The sequence below is a fragment of the Vombatus ursinus genome, unplaced genomic scaffold (assembly GCF_900497805.2).
Source record: "Vombatus ursinus unplaced genomic scaffold, bare-nosed wombat genome assembly UNPS02014798.1, whole genome shotgun sequence".
Classification (NCBI taxonomy): domain Eukaryota; kingdom Metazoa; phylum Chordata; class Mammalia; order Diprotodontia; family Vombatidae; genus Vombatus; species Vombatus ursinus.
Window position 1 is genome coordinate 663806 of NW_020954576.1, and position 17870 is coordinate 681675.

At 41.4% G+C, this 17870-nt stretch overlaps 1 protein-coding gene and 1 long non-coding RNA gene across 3 annotated transcripts in view; one reads left to right on the top strand and one right to left on the bottom strand.

Moving 5' to 3' along the window:
• Positions 1-17870, top strand: part of LOC114050111 (small conductance calcium-activated potassium channel protein 3) — a 268773-nt gene that overhangs the window by 231601 nt on the left and 19302 nt on the right. The window contains exon 5 of the mRNA XM_027871685.1: positions 8258-8368. Within this exon, the coding sequence (XP_027727486.1) occupies positions 8258-8368 (111 nt within the window). The remainder of the gene's footprint in view (positions 1-8257; positions 8369-17870) is intronic.
• Positions 1-17870, bottom strand: part of LOC114050112 — a 122460-nt gene that overhangs the window by 47434 nt on the left and 57156 nt on the right. The window lies entirely within an intron of this gene.

Consider the following 17870-nt stretch of genomic DNA (forward strand, 5'->3'; position numbering starts at 1 on the left):
CACTATTATACTGAAGATTTAAAACAGAGAGGATGCTGAGACCCTGAAGTGTTGTCTGTAGTGCTCCCTTTGGATTCTGAAGGCATGACATACAACCTGGCTAATGTAGGCCCATTCCATTGTATCTTCATTACAGCGAGTCGGGCTCTCTGAGCCAGACTATATGAAGCATTAATGAGTTATGGGGGGCAGCTGGCAGAAACTGCTTTGTCAAAGCCTGTTAAAGACACTGAGGTCAAATAAAAGCTTCATGAAATCAGTGTATTTATTTAGGCTTGAGGTGAGCCTCAGGAGGAAGGGGGTAATAAAGGGAATGACAGGGCAGAGTCACTTTTGCAGAGTGGTGGGGAGGGGAGGTGGTGATGGATAGGGAACAGAGAATTCAGCACGACATTTGGTGGGTTTCCATTTCAGAAGATAAACTTCTCTCCTGAAACACCCACACAGTTACCAAGGATCACTTAGTCTCAAACCAATTGATGTTATTCTAGTTGTTAAGAGGAATCTGCTGAAACCAAGGGATCCAGCTGTAAACTCTCCTGGCCTCTCTGTTACATTTGTCACTTTCATTTATGTGTTATTTTCTTTTCTGCTTCTTTAGTTAAGGATACATCATCTTTATCCCCTCAGGATGATTTTTTTTGTCCCCCTCCCCCCAACTTCTAAAGGCTTTCCAGCTGGGAAATGTTTCTTGGAAACCAAAAGCAAGAGGACAGGAATGGAAGAGTCCAGAGCCTCTGGCTTGTTTCCAAGCCCCATAAATCAATTAGGTATTTTCACCCCATCTCAGGCCATTCTTTTCCCCATTGCAGGTGCCTGGGTTCATATTCTGCTTGTCATGCCCCACCTGTCTTCCTAGGAAAAAGAAAAAAAAAGCCAACTCACAAGATCCACTTACCATTTCTTCTCACTGAGGGAATGAGAATCAGAATAACTCCAAGTAAGACCTGGGGAATAGGGTTAGTGTCAACTCTGACTCAGTACTTGGCATATCCAAGGGTAAAAAGTCTGAGTCACAGATTTGCTCCACATTCTGACCCCATGGTAGTCACATAAGCAGCTGCTCACCCTTTTCTGTCTTCTCCTCCTTCACTGCTGTCTCCAACGGACCAGCCTGTCTCTAAATTCTCATGTTTACGCACAGTAAGCCTCTCTTGGGCCAAGATCAGCCATTTTGTGCTAGTGTCCTGTTCCATCCCTTAAAACCTTGGCACCTCCACCCTCTTAACATTCATTCATCATTCATTGACTGCCTACAGAGTGCAAGGTACTAAGGGGAGGGATACAATGATGAATAAGGCTTGGGCCCTTCCCTGGAGGAGCTGAGAGTCTGTCAGGGATGATAAAATAAGGATGCTAACAAGAATACAACAAAGATAACATGACACAGTGGGAAGCACACTAGATTTGAAGTCATAGAATACTAAATCTAGACCTGGAAAGGACCTGAGAGGCCATCCAGGCAATCCTTTCATTTTACAGATGAGGAAACTGAGGTGGGTGGGGTGGTAAGTGACTTGCTCAAAATCACATAGTAAGTGTCAGAAGCGGAATTTGAATCCTATCCCTCTGATTCCAATGGCTTTCCAATATACCCCACTGCTTCCAGTCCAAAGACTTGTGTTCAAATGCTAGTTCTTCTCTTTACTCTCTATGTGACACTGGGCAAGTCACTTTCCCTCTATAGATCTCAGTTTCCCCATCTGTGAAATGAGATGGGGAGGAAGAGGTTGGAGTTACGATCTCTAAAGTCTTTTCCAGCCATAAATCTGCAAGTCATTTTGAATGTGATAAATGTACCATAGGAGAGGTGAGGCCTATTTTATGGGAGCAAAGAGTAAGGAGAGATTACTACACTTAGAGGGCTTAGTCTGGAAGAGAGAAACCTTAGCAGGGGGCCTAGGGGAGATTTCATGGAGAAGGCATTTGAGCTGGGCTTTTCAGAATGGGCAGGATTAAAGAGATAGAAATAAGGGAGGAGGGCATGTCAGATGAAGGGATCAGCATGAAAAGAAATCAGGCATCACCCAATGAAAGAGAAGTATCTAAAAAGTCCATCTCACAGTCCAATTCTACTTTTCTCTAATGTCCTGACAATCAAACATTTTCTGGCTTAGACTATAGATCCCTTTTTGTTTACTTAGGCATTTATTTACATGAGAGACAGTGTGTCCTGATGGGTAGCAAGCTGACCTCGAGTGAGAAAGACCTGGGTCCAAGTCATATCTCTGCCACATCCGTACCATCTGTGTGACTCTGGGTAAACCACATAACCTCTCAGTGCTTCAGGCAACTCCCTGAGATGGTATCAGTTGTCGGTGGTGGTCAGTTATTTTCAGTCATGTCTGACTCTTCATGACCCCATTTGGGGTTTTCTTAGCAAAGATATTGGAGTGGTTTTCATTTCCTTCTCCAACTCATTTTACAGATGAGGAAACTGAGGTACACAGGAGCAGGTGTGAACTGAGAGAGGAAGTTCCTCACCACAAGCTCCCTACACAGAAAAAGTTACAGGTCTGGTAACAACAACAACATTGAATAGGAGGCTATATAACACAGGAACATCTTTTTTAAAGTAAATTTTATTGATATCTTTTGTTTCTATGTCACACATATTTTCCAATGAACCCCTTCTTCCCTCTCCCAGAGAACCAACACTTAAAATTAAGAAGAGAAGAAAAAAACAGTTAATCAGAACTAACCAACCTATTAAAGAAAACAAAGCAGTCTGACTTTATATATAGCATTCAAATCAAATGAGGTACTAATTGGAAAGCACTTAGCATGGTACCTGGCACATAATAAGTGATACATAAATGTTATTATTATTCCATACTTATATACTATCGTCTCCCATCTCTGCAAAGAAGTGGGAGAGATATCCTCTCATATCTCTTCTTTGGGCCCAACCTTGGTCATTCCATTTCACAGGATTCAACTTCAATTGGGTTGTTGTTCTTTCCATTTATGTTGTTGTCGTCATGGTGTAGACTGTGTTCTTGACTCCACTTACTTCATTCCGTGTCAGTTCATGTAAGTCTTGTCAAGCTTCTCTGCATTCTTCATGTTTGTCTTTGATTATAGCATGATAACATTCCCTTATAGTTATGTAACACAATTAGTTTAGCCATTGTCCAGTTGATGAGGCCCATCCTTTCAGCATCACTATTTGTGTGGGGCAGCTATGTGGTGCAGTGGATAGAGTACTGAGCATGGAGTCAGGAAGACTCGTCTTCCTGAGTTCAAATCTGGCCTCAGACAGCTATTAGATGTGTAATCCTGGGCAAGTCACTTCACTCTGTTTACCTTAGTTTCCTCATCTGTAAAATGATCTGGAGAAGGAAATGGCAAACCACTCCAGTATCTTTGCCAAGAAAACCCCCAAATGAGGTCACAGAGAATTGGACCCGATTGAAAAAATGACTGAACAACAATTTGTCTAGTAGTGCTGTATAGCTACACATTATAGACCCCCCTGGGCTCCAAAAAACTAAAGCAAAGAATCACATAAAGGGAAATGGTGAGGTGAAGGGAGATATGAGTTGACTGCAACATAAGCATCTGACCAGAAAAGGAAGGTGATCTCACTTATGTAGGATAACAGATCTACATTCCTCTAGAAGAGCCCCCCATTATATTGTGTGGTCCTTCCTAAGGAGGATTTATGGAAGGAGATGGACAAGAGTCCCATAGGATAAGGGGTGGCTGGATTGCAAGGTATACTGCTGGAGGGAGTTGAGGGAGCTAGCAACCAGTGAAATATTGGAGTCATAGGAATTTTGTATGGGAGCACACACACACACACACACACACACACACACACACACGCCCCTCTCTGCTGACAGTTGGCACAGGATCAGCATTCCCCATTGGTCCCTCTTCACAGGCCAGAAGGAAGGGGCTGGAACCTTGGTACACCATTTCCCAGAGGTTGTTGGCCCCAAATCTAGTCCTCAGGAGGATGCCAGTCTAGTCAAAAGAAACTTTTCTAAAAAACTAATCTTGGCTGCCTCCCTGACTTCATGTGTATGACAGCTTTATAAAGATGAAGATGAAGACTAAGATGAAGGAGGAGAATGAAGAGGAGAAGGAGGAGAAAAAGAAATATTAAGTATCCATTGCTCTCTGGAATTTGAATTCGGGCTGAGATCATAGTGACCTAAAACAGAACCTGAGGTAGTGATAGGGTGCTGGACCTGAAGGCAGGAAGAACTAGGTTCTAAACCTGCCTTAGACACTTACCAGTTGCGTGACCCCAAACAACTCATGTTCTCCCTCAGAGCCTCAGTTTCCTCATCTGTAAAATGAGGGGGTTGGACTAAATGACCTATAAACATTTTTCAAGCTCCAGATCTATGCTCCTATGATCTTCTATTTAAATTAGAAGAAAGTGAGAAATGACAGCTTGTTCATCTACCTGCTTCCATGCCAAAATTTTTCCTAATTGTGTAAGACAGATGGTCCTTCAATAAAAATGGTCTCATTTCCAATCAGAGGCTCCCTGCAGTTCAGCTGGATGGACTGTGAATCATGGTGAGCTTTTTAATATACTCCATTAAGAAAATGGGGGAACATAACCTTACATATAGGTAATGAAATATCCTGATCAATTTTTAATAGATTGCCTGCTAAGCACACAAGAGGCTTGGCTTTTTTTGTGTTTGTTTGCTGTTTAGTCGTGTCTGACTCTTCTTGACCCTATTTGGGATTTTCTTGGCCAAGATATTGGAGTAGTTTGCCATTTCTCTCTCTAGCCCATTTTACAGATGAGGCCAACAAGGTTAAGTGACTTGCCTAGGGTCACACACCTACTAAGTGTCTGAGGCTAGATTTGAAGTCAGGAAGAGGAGCCTTCCTGATTCCAAGCCCAGTGCTCTATTCACTGTGCCACCTAGCTGCCCCAACAAGAGATGGGTCATAGTTTTATTACACCACTATTTACCTGTCTGAGATAATTAAAATATAAGCATCTTAAAGACAAAGATTATTCTTTGTTTTATCTTTGCATCCCCAATACTTAAGACAGTACCATGAATACAATAGACAATAAATGCTTGTTGAATTAAATTGAATTTAGGCAAACGCCTGTAGTGGGGGGGGGGATGAACAAGGATAAAGCTCATGGAGAGAGTCTCCAATTCCATATTTCTAATATTCTATGGTGAACCCATATCTTCTGGGCTTCTGGCAAAAGTTCTATTGTAACAGAATATAAAGAAGAAGGGTTCTTTCTGATCTGGTTGAGGGGAAAGGTTGCCCAGGTATTTATTTTGGACTAGATTTTTCTGATGTTCTCATTGCTTTGCTTTTGCAAACCTACCTGTCTAGTAATAACTACAAACTGGATTTTCCCATTGCTCAGTTTCATTCAAAATTGGACACAAATTCGGCACAGATGAAAAGAAGGCCACCAACAGTCCGAACTGCAAGAACAGAGAGGAGGAGAGGAGAGAAAGACAGTTCACACAGACCCTTCTCTTTTTCCTTCATAATAGAAGTGGGTAGTTGACCAACCTTGAGAGAAATGCCAGAATCTTTTAAAGGGAGCATTTGTGAGATGAGAGGAAATGGTGCCAGCTTCAGCTATGCCAAAAATGTACATAGGTTTTTTCTTTATAACTCTGTGGGAAAGGAGAGAAAGAGATGAAAAATTAGAGAGCTGGGAACAAAAATGGCTAAATGTTTTCCTCCCAACTGTTTGTTATCTGATATGCTGCAGCATCTTTCATAAAAAAAAAAAAAGTCCTTCCAGCCTCTTACAAATGAGTGACTTTTAAAATACCAACAGATTTAATGAACCAGAAATGTTATTGGTCAGTTACCTGAGTGAAGAGGCATGTCTCCACCTCAAATTCTTGGACACAGATGATATAGCAACTGACAACAACATTTGATAACTGGTGAATCAAACTGTTAGTTTCCACAAACTTGTAGAATTAGGTCAGAGAATGAAGGGATCACTCAGTCTCTAGGAGATTGGATGTGGCCCCTGTCTGACTAACAGAGCAAAGAATGAGATTGGCTACCCTGTGAGCTGTGTCAGAGTATTGATCGGGGACCAAAAATGAATATTGAGGAAAGTGAATCTGTCCATTTCACTGATGCTGACAGAAAGATCAAAACAGGACATTCCATATAAAAATAAATAAATAAAGCAAGGAAGATAAATTGAAACCAATAAGTAAAATGTTGTAACATGTCCCCTTGTTCCACTCAGTCTCCCAAATAATTATTGACTCAGATGACTGGAAGGAAATTGAAGGGCCAAGGAAATCAATTCTATCACTTATTTATTGTGAAATGTTGGCTCTTTCACTTGCTTTCTCTGCACTTCAGTAGAATGCTTAGCTTCAGTAGAATGCTTACTGTAATTAAGGAGGATGCCACTATTTTGGAAGACTTTGAGTATTGTCATCAGTTTGGGGTACCATGTTTTTAGAAAGAACAGTGACAAATTAGGATGATTCCAAAAGAGGGTGAAGGGGATTGGAGGTTATGTCATAAGAGGACTACTTGAAGGAAGTAGGATGATTTAACCTGGAGCACAGAAGACTTATTAGGAGCATTCTGTCTCCAGTCTAATTCAATTCAAGAAGTATTTATTAGCTTTCCATTCTGTGCAAGATTCTGGGAATTGAGGGAAGAGGGGATACAGATACAAAAATGTAGTCATTCCTCTCCTTAAGGGGAGGGGAAACTATATGTATGTATATAAATATATATGTGTACATATATATATTAGGGGAAAGGAAGAATATATATAGACTATATTTATAGGCATATTCATATCTTTTAAAATATATTTTAATAATATTAATGGCATGTTAATAATATATTTAAATATTTATATAAACATCAAAATATGTTTTAAATCTATCATAAAATATATTTTTAGATTTATATAATATAAAATATACCTTATATTACAGATATATTTACATAACATAAATACAAGTAAATTTAAGCATTTGAAGATCTATCCTATGGAAGAGGAATTAGACTTTTCTGTCCAAAGAGCAATGGGTAGGAGTTGCAGAAAGATAGACACTCTCGAAGTGATCAGGGCTTATTGGATTTCTGGGTTTCCTAATAATTCCTAATAATTCACTGATCTAGAGGTAGAAGGGACCTCAGAGGCCTTCTACCTCAACCTCTTCATTTTACAGATAAGGAAATTGAGGTCCAGGGAGATTAAGTTTCTTGCCCAAGGTCATACAAGATAGCAAAATATCAGAAGCAGGATTTGGTCTTCTGACTCCGGAGATAGTAAGCATTCTACTGCACCACATGGCTTCCTGATTCAAACTGTCCCTGAGTAGAAGAAGAGACCTCTGAAGGACCACTTTGTCAGGGCTGTTGCAGAGGGAACTCCTGTTCAGATACCAGTTGGACTGCAGGGTCCCTGAGATTCCTTGCAGCTCCGAGATTCTGGAATTCTGTATATGTCATGAGGGTGTATGAATGGATCTTTAGGTCAAAGTGTTCTGTCTTGGTTTTTTTTTTTAATGGATATACACTGCATGATGATTAAGTGCATGAAAGCCCCAATGAAGTCAGAAAAGACTCTGATCTTGACACTTAGACATCAGCAGACATAGCATCAGAGGTCCTCTCCAAGAAACACAGATTTTTCAAGACTCTTCTAACTTCATTGGATTTTTTTTTAAAAAAAAATCTTTTTTATATTATGTAAGTCAACTCTCAGCCATCTAATGAAGTACCTACTTCATAAATTATCCAAGTGTTCCTTCCCTCTCTGGGCTGTTCAGGGAGAATGTGTGTGTTTATGTGCATGGGTTTGACGAGGCATGTGTTTTCCCCTGCATTCCCAAGCTGGAGAGACAAAGGTAGCAATCAGATCAGTGGCCATTCTTGATATTTCATGCCTCTTCTCCCTTCTGTAAGTTGCTTAAAGCACTTTATACATTTTTAAGCCCGTCCTGGCGGAGGAAGATGAGATTATCACTCATCTTTGGAGGTAGAGAAAAGGGACAAAGACCCAGAGGTTAAGAGCCTTGTTCAGTGATTTGGGCTCCACAGTCTCCAACCACAAAGCAAGGACTTTGTAACTATTCCGCATTAAGAGAGTATTCTTTTTCCTCCTACACTTAGCAGCTAGCCTCCTTTGAATCAAACTGCTGGCTGGCGCTGAGGACGGTAGGGTGGGTTCGCAGAACCTCTTCATCATTTTAGGGTGAACTTTGCTTCGTAATCAGCATGTTCTCTTCTTTGCCTCTTCTTACTGTTCCCATCCCAGGGTGCCGGCTGTACTGCGCTGGTGGTGGCTGTGGTTGCCAGAAAGTTGGAACTCACCAAAGCCGAGAAGCACGTTCACAACTTCATGATGGACACTCAGCTCACAAAACGGGTAAAAAGTCCCTCTGAAATGGGGAACGTTGAAAGCCCCGAGGAACAATGCCCCCTGCTCCGACTTCCCCAAGTCACATCTTGTGCAGTCACCCATTCCGGCAATGTGCCTTCGAATGGAATCCAGCTTCAATGGGCCTCCCCTTCCCACCCCTTTTAAAATGAAAAACTTCAATACTCCAAGGATTTTATCCCTCTATTTCTGCAGCGCAGGTCACGATCCCTCTCACCGTTAGTGGACATGCCTTTGGGGATTTGTTATGAGTGAAAAATATGTCACCTTATGGACAATCTGGTGATTAACATTTCCCAAATTAATTGGGTTACCCCGGGATGACAGCAATGCAGTTCCTTACTCAACCAACCAATCCACAAGCATTATTTAAGCACTTACTGTGTGCCAGACATTGTGGTAGGCAACAGGGATACAATGTGAAACGTAGGTCTCACAATTCAGAGCAGAGTGTTAATATTGCTATCTTTTGTCAAGTTACACTACCTCTCCTAGGACACTAAATAATTTTCCTGAAAATTAAATACATATGCAATAATGGTGAGGCAGACATGTAATAAGGGCTAATAATATAACCGCTAATATTTAGATATTGCTCTAAGGTTTATAAGATACTTTACAAATTTTATTTCATTTGATCAGCACAATAACTCTAGTCTGAGATAGTTGCTATTATTATTTTATAACTGCCTCCTCTAGCCGTGGTAGACTGGGACTACTGTCCCAAGAACAGAAATGTGATGTCTTCTACTACTAACAGCTAGCATTTATATAACACTTAAAAATTTGCAAAGCAACTTTATATGTTAACTCATTTGATCTCTACAACAATTCTGGGAGGTGGATGCTATTTATATCTCCATTTTGCAGATGAAGAAACTGAGGCTGAGAGAGGTTAAGTGACTTGCCCAGGGTACCAGTAGGTGTTTGAGGCAGAATGCAAACTTCCTGACTCTAAATCCGCCATTCACTCTGGCACTTCACTGCTCCCCAGATGAGGAAATGGTCCCAGAGAAAGGAAAAGACCAGCCTCCTGCCCTTGCCACTACCCCCTTGTTCCTCATTAGGAAGCACAGCAAAGACTCTTTAAAATGTTACTGCAAATGTGCCTGATGCCTGTCTTCAAATAAGACTCATTAAGAGACACAATTCCAGAAATACCCAAATTTCCAAATGATGGCTCATCAAAGCAACATCATCCCATTTTTTTCCTCTTTTGGTTCTTTTCCTAGTAACGGCTCTTCCTTGCACCTTTGTCAAAGTAGTTAAGTAGGATGACAAAACTGAAATTCTCATCTCCGAGGGAGCTGGCAGATCATTTAGCCACTGAAAGTGAAGCCCAACTCCAGTCCAAAATTGTCAAAGAAGAAAATGCTCATTTAGAACAGACAGAAATGAGTCTACCATGATGACAACAGGCCAAATGATCAAGTCAGGGATTGTTTATTTAATGGCAGTTTTTATGACAAATTCTTTAGCACTGCTGTCTGAATGAAGGTCATGAATATGATTTCCTACTAGCTCATCCTTTCCCTCCAGAATGAACCCCTTTTTTGAATGCAGTAGCTGTCAATGTACAACAGCCAGTCTTCCTCATTTGTTACATAGGGGATTTATTCCTTAGCAGAATTTTGATTTAGTACTCTGAGAGGGAAATGAAAAAGTAAATGATTCATGTTACAGAGCAGTGGGAAAATGATGTGTTACAAACTGGGCAAGAGAGATGAAGTTGGGGGGGGGAGAGGGAAGTGGGAGAAGAAATGAGAGGGGAAAGGAGGAAAGACGGGAAAATAGAGGGAGAAAGAGGGAAGTGAAGGAGGTAGAGAGAGGTAAAGGGAGACAGGAGAGAAGGAAACAGAGAAGAGGAAATGGGAAAGGGAGAGATAAGGAAAGGGGGAAGAGAGAAGGAAGAGGGAGAGGGAGAAGGAAAAAGGGGAGGTGGAGAGAAAGAAGGAAAAGGAGAGAGAAGGAAAAGGGAGAGAAAATGAAATGGGGAAAGACCAAGGGAAAGAAAGGTAAAGAGAAAGAGGGAGGAGAGAGAGGAAAATGGAGGCAGAAGGAAAGAGGGGGAAGGAGAAAAGGGGAGAGGGGCAGAAAGGATGAAAGAACACAAAAGGGGAAAAGAAGGTAAGCTTACCAAGGCCTCTCCAATTTCTATTAAAGCAGTTTCTCAAGAGAATTTTTTATGGTGTTTGACTGCTTTGTTTTTAATTGTGTTTATTGAGCTTTATAGAGCCAACATAGAGGTTAAAAGGAAAAGGTACAGAGCAATATTCTTATTCTGTTGATATAGCAACTGCTGTACATACCATGTCATAGTGGTGGGTTAGCTGTTGTTCAGTTCAACAAAAGGAGGTATTTTATGTGCGTAAGCGGTTGTGTCCTTCATAGAAGACTACAAAGGCTATAACTATCTCTAAGGACTGTTAAACATTTGAGTACAGAATCACATTACCTTTCCTCTTCCCCTCAATCTTCTATTCCACATGAATGAGCCATATTCAGTAATTAAGGGAATCTGGGAAGATTATTTGTACCCAAATGGAAATATGCCTGCATCTATTATCCTGGAAAGTCCTTGGGTAAATCACTTTACTTCTCTGGGTCTCTGACTTTTTTTCTGCAGGGGTGGAGGGCAGAAGAGATTTTTGCCTCCAAACCTTCTCAGAAATAGCTATTTGAAATTCCCTAATCTGAGAGCACCATACCAAGAAAAGGACCCCAGGAAATTGAATGAATAGCATTTTAAAAAAAATTTATTTACTTTTAAACTAAGGACACACTTGAACTTCCCTCTTATTCCACGATCAACGCTCCCTCAGTGAAGCAGACACCAGACTCCTGAAAAACAAAGTGAATTTCAGCCCCTTTGTGATCTAGAAATCTCAATGTGTGCAGAAGAGTCCGTTAAGAAAATTAAACAAATCTTCTGGAACATAATTATAAAAGGTTATGAGGTTTTGGTTAATTTTGAGCTTTTAAAATAACTCCATAATATTCTCCTTCAAATCCAGTTACCTTCAGAAAGACAAGAGCAAAACTCAAATCAGTCAATATTTATTGAGTCCCTTCTATGTGCAGGGTGTCTTATGTAATCAAAGACCAGCCCCAATGGAGGCTCTTAAAGTTTATGCCATATCATAGGATCATAGATATTTTTAAGCATCAAAGATTTAGAGCTGGGACTTTAGAGATCATATAGCCCAACTCTCTCATTTTACAGATGAGGAAACTGAGAGCCAGGGAGTTTGTGACTTGTCCAAGGTCATACAATAAGTGGCAAAACTAACGTTTTTTTCTTCCAAAGAACTAAATAGTAGAAAAGTCCAATAGGTAGAAGCTTTTCAAATCAGGAAGCACTGGGACTTTAGAAACCTCTTTTACATCACCTTAATTGAAAGAAAACCAAATTGTTATTCTTGGCCTGCTGCTATTTGAGTTCAATTTGACCTGTTCACAAATGAAGCCCACCTTTCTTTTTCAGAATGAATTCCTTAGTCTATTTTCCATTTAATTCAGTTCTTTTCTAGTTTCTCTAAACTGCCCTTTGGGCCTAGATGGAAAAATTCACAGATCAAAGAAACCTCCAAAGTTTGGTATATAGTATATTCATAAGATCTCAGCAAATTCAGACAGAGAGGAAGGGAGAGAGGCAGGGGAAAAAAGGGAGAGAGGTAGAGAGAGGAGTGTGAGGAGAGACAAAGACAAAGACAGAGAGAAAGAGAGACAGAAACAGAGAGAGACAGAGACAGAGAGAACTACCTGATCTGGAAAGAAATTATCATGATATAATCACAAACCTCCCAGGAAGTAGGTAAGTGAGAGTTTTAACAACAGATGGAAACAATCACTTGGAAATCTATAAAGAAGACCAATTCTTGTTTAAATACCAAAGCCAAACCATATGGGGAAATATATTATAATTTATTAATCACAACAATTTACTTCCACTGTGGTCACACTGACTGATTTACTCCCCAATCTGACCTCATGCCTTTTTTTTCCTATGGTATAGCTGTGGACCTGAGTTCAAATCCCACCTCAGACACTTATGAGTTATGTGACACTGAACAAGTCCTCTTGTTCAGGAATCTTGGCCTGCCTCGGTTTCCTCGTCTGTAAAATGAGAAAAATAACAGCACCTACTTTGCAGGGCTGTTGTGAAGATCAAAAGAGGTCATCCTTGTAACATGTTATGCAGACCTTATAAAGTGCTATATAAATGCTAGTTGTCATAATGGAGGCAGCTGGTGGTACAGTAGATAGCACTGGGCCTAGAATCAGGAAATCCTGAGTTAAAGTCCAGACTCAGACCCTTCATAGGGTTGTTGTGAGGATCAGCTGAGATAGTGCCTGTCATATAATAGGCATTATATAAATATTTATTCCCTTTCCTCATAATGAGTGTTAGTGATACTAGCACCTTTATTTATCAGCAGGAGGAAAATGAAAAAGAATAAAACCATGGGTCAGCTAGGTTGCTCAGTGGATAGATCACCAGCCCTGGAGTCAGGAGGACCTGAGTTCAAATCTGGCCACTTACTACCGATGTGACCCTGGGCAAGTCATTTAATCCCAATTGCCTCAAAAAAAAAAATAAAGCTAAAACTTGGGTGAGGTCATCAAGCTTTGCCCCTTGGCATTGATATGGGGTAGGGTTAGAGCTAGGGGCTTCCATCTCTGGGCTTCACAATAATAATAATAGCTATCATTCATGAAGCACTGTAAGGTTCACAAAATCCTTCACTTATATTGTCTCATTTAGTGCTCACAATATTCCTATGAGATGGTATTATTATTTTGCAAATGAGGAAACTGAGGATGAGAGAAGTTAAGCTACTTGCAGAGGTTCACACAGCTACCCACAGCCTGGGTAAGGCAGGGTTTCTGAAGAACTCAGGTCTTCCTGACTCCAACTCTAACTACTCTGTCCACTATCCCACCTGGCTTCTAGGGGTATAACTGCTCCTCACTGGTGGCTCAGGTTGTCACTCCCGGTGACCTGTAACGCCTCTCACAGGGCTGCCTTCCTCCTCTCTCCCTGTCTCCCCCTTGAGGTTGTAGGATTGTGGGCAGTCAGTGATGCCACAGGGCACAGGTCAAACTTTTGGAGGAAATAGGCTGCCCCTTCTCCCTGGGTAGGTAGGTGGCACAATGGATGGAGTACTGGGCTCATCTTCCTGAGTTCAAATCTGGCCTCAGATACTTACTGGCTGTGTGACCCTGGGTAAGTCACTTCACCCTGTTTACCTCAGTTTCCTCATTTGTCAAATGAACTAGAGAAGGAAATGGCAAACCACTCCAATATATCTGTCAGGAAAACCCAAAATGGGGTCACAGAGAATTAGACATGACTGAACAACAACAACAACTCTCCCAGAGCAACTGTACCTGAGATATGTTGTCCTCTCTACCCCCCCCAAAAAGGCCAGGGGGCAACCACTTAATTTATCCCAGACACAAGAATTTTTAGTTATGGGTCTGAATAAGAGAAACTCTTAAATAGGCAGGGCTCTGATTTCACAGTATTAAAAATATTGTAGAAAAATACTGTCCCTTTAGGGACAGCTAGGTGGCACATTGGACATAGTGCTAGACTTGGAGTCAGGAAGACCTGAGTTCAAATCCAGCCTCAGACAATGACTAGCTATCTCTGACCAGCTGACTCTGGACGAGTCACTTAACCCCTATTGGTCCCAGTTTCCTCATCTATAAAACAGGGATAACAATAGCACCTACCTCCCAGGGTTGTTGTGAGGATCAAATGAAATAATAATTGCAAAGTGCTAAGCACAGTGCCTGGCACACAGTGAACTTCATATAAATATTAGCTATTATTACTATTACTATTATTATTATACATGAGGCAAGGAATTGAACCAGATAATATTGCAGAACCCCCATCCAACTCTGAGATTCTATGATTCTCTTCTAATTCTTCCTGAATCCTAGGGTCTATCTTTACTAATGCACAAATTGCCACACCAAGCAGCTAGGTCTTGAATGTCATCAGACCTTCCCACGCTAACTCTGTGATGTAACTGTCATTGTTCATCTCATAATTATAACTTATTCCTAACCTCTGGGCTAGTATATAATATATATGCAAATGAGAAGTGGAGAGATTTTTGTCAAGAATTGTAAAAAGGACCTGGATTCCCCCAAATGCTCAGTCACAGAATCCTAGAATCTGAGAATTGAAAACGACCTTAGCAGCTAGTTAGTCTAACCTGTGTTGCTGTTGTTTAGTCATTTCAATGGTATTCGACTCTTTGTGGCCCCATTTGGGGTTTTCTTGGCAGAGATACTGGAGTGGTTTGCCATTTCCTTCTCCATCTCAATTGACAGAGGAGGAAACTGAGACCAACAGGGTTAAGTGACTTAGCCAGGGTCACATAGCCAGTAAGTGCCTAGGGCCAGATTTGAACTCAGGAAGAGGAGTCTTCTTTACTGCAGATTTGGAAGTCTATCCACTTAGTCACATAGCTTCCTGAAATTAACCACAGGAGCCATTAAAAAGATATTTTTCCTTTTGAATTATTTCAAAACTTTCTAGTATTTTTATTTGGTGGCTGACAACCTTTTCTGTGGGGGAGGTATGAAATATTGGAAATAATGGCAGAATAATAACTCATGTACACACTAAATCATATGGAATGCAGTGCCAGTATTATTATCCCCATTTTATAGATATAGAAGCAGAGTCACAGTACTGACTATGATTCACCCAAAGTTGGGGGTAGGATTTGAATTCAAGCCTTCAAAATCTAAAACTAGTGGGGTTTTTTTCTGATGAAGCATCTCTGTATAAATAAAGATGTGAAATAAGAAACTAAAGGAGAGTTTACAAGTTTATAAAGAACTTTTGCTAGAGGTTTATAGAGATCAGTACTAGTGGTGTGACTGGGAACTAGGTCTCATTTCTTAGATGAGGAAACAGCTTAATGTAATATACCCTGAATATGGAATCAGAAAATGTGGGGCGAATTATGGCTCTGATATTTGGTAACTGTGTGGCTTTACATAAATAATTTACACTCTCTGAGACTCAGTTTTCTCATCTGTAAAATGGGAGTAATGACACTTGCAGTATCAACCTGTCAGTGTATGAGAGCGGGGATCGGAAGGGCAGTGATTTTTTTTAAGCTTTAAAACATTATAGAGCCAAAACTAAAGTGAAACATTTGGGGTTTGGGCATACCCAGGGTGCTAAAATTGAGACTGTCTCCAGAGTACCATCTGGAGGTATGCTTCCTCCCCTTGGGAGCTGCACACATCTAGGACCCCTCCCTAACATCAGCCAATCCTTTCAGCATCTTAGAAACCCTGCAGTAGTCTAGGGGAGGGGGAATCCACTTTCTCTCCCTAGGGTCCACACCCTTGGGTGAAATTCCCCACCCTAGCTCCCCTCCTTAGCCCAGGCACAAAATGTCCTGGTTATAGCTCTAGCAATAGACATTTATTCTTATTTGTCCCTTCTCTTTTAATGAGTAGGTCCTTTCTTTCAGATACTCTCCTTCCTTTAGTCATCTCTCCCTAAGGCTTATAATTTTCTTATTCTTTTAATCTCTCATGGAATTCTCCCAGAAGTCAACTCTCTCCTGGCAGACTCTAAATCTCTGTTGTGTTGCCTTTTCTTCCCACCCCCCAACATTCCAGTTCTTTGGGTGGGATGATAGGTGGTGACTGGACCTCTTTGGCTCAGGAAGTGTTCATTTACAATTCAGAGGGACTTCCAGACTGGCAGGCACCATGTTAAGCCTTCATCCTGACTCTGGCACCAAATTCCTGCCTTGCTTCTCTACTGGGACAGGTGTAAGTCTTATATGGACTGCCTATATTTTTCAGTTCAATTAAGCAAATTCTAATTAACCACCTATTACGTGCAGGGTGAGGCAGCTAACCGATGCAGTGGATCGAGCAACAAGCCTGGAGTCAGGAAGACCTGATCTGGTCTCAGACACTACTAGCTGTGTGACCCTGGGCAAATCATTTAACCTCTGTTTGCCTCAGTTTCTTCATCTGTAAAATGAGCTGGAGAAGGAAATGGCAAATCACTCCAGTTTCTCTGCCAGGAAAACCCCAAATGGGGTCATGGAGAGTCAGACAGGACTGAAACGACTGAACAACAACAAATGTGCAGGGCCCTGGGCACCTAATAAGTTCATCATTCCTCCAGTTCTCTTGGGGTAGTAGAGAGAGAACTGGGTCAAAGTGTCAAAGTCCAGAATCCCTAGGTCTTCCTAACTCCAAGACAATCCCTCTATCCACTACACCATGCTGCCTCCAAAGTCATTTTACCCACCTAGGCCTCCCTTTCCTTCTTTGTAAAATGAGAGGTCTCCAAGATCCATTCCAGCTTTAAATCCTGTGGTCCTAAGCACCCCCCTTCCTTTCTTCCCTTTGCATCCTCTGCTTAACAAGAGAATCCCTTCCCACTGCAGGATTCCATGGGGCTGAAGCAAAATTGCCCCATAATAGAGATGCTAATAACGGCCTCACTCTGGGTTCCGCCAGCAGGACTCCCAGGAACTGCTCTTCAAAGGCCTTTCGCAGCTGTTGGAGGAAATGAGTGGCTCAGTCACAGGGTCTAGCATCCCTCTTCATTTCCTCACCTGAGTTTATAGGTGCTGTGTAATGACAGAATGGCTGGTTCTGATTTCCTACAAGCTACCAGGTACAGGTTTCACAAGAACCAAGCAAGAAGTACAGGTGATACGGGAGAGTGATTCTTATTGTTCCTGTTAATAATAGCTCACATCTCTGAATGCTTTCAAGCTGACAGAGCACTTTCTCCACAACAATCCCGTGAGTTGTTATTATCATTTTGCAGGTGAGGAAACTGAGGCCCAGGGAAGTTGTGACTTGCCCAGGATTACACAGCTAGCAAGCCTCAAAACGGGGACTCAGTGCAGTGGATAGAGCACCGGCCCTGAAGTCAGGACGACCTGAGTTCAAATCCGGCCTCAGACCAAACACTTGACACTTACTAGCTGTGTGACCCTGGGCAAGTCACTTAACCCCAATTGCCTAAAAAAAAAAAAAAAAAAACCAGGGACTCAGATCTGTTGCTTCTGTTCTCCCTTTCTAATACCTGGAATTGCATAATCTCAGAGTCAGAAGGAAGAACCTCAGAGGTCATCTGATCCAACTCACAGCTCATAGCCAATAAGTGGTCATCCAGCCTCTCCTTGGGGTTCTAGTGAGGAAGTACCCACTAACCTCTCCTGGCAGCCCATTCTACTCCTGAACAGTTCTAATTACCAGTCAATGTTTGCTTACATCAAGTCTATACACCCTGCCCTCTCCCCCCCCTCCACGACTTCCCCTTCTGTCCTCAGGAGCCAAACAGAACAAATTTAATCCTTCTTCTAGTTAAAAGCCCTTCAAGGCTGTTACTATGTCCTTAATTACCCTTTTTAGATGTTTGATGATTACAATGTTTTCTTTCTTCAGCTTTCTTCTAAATGACCCAATAAGGTTATAACAA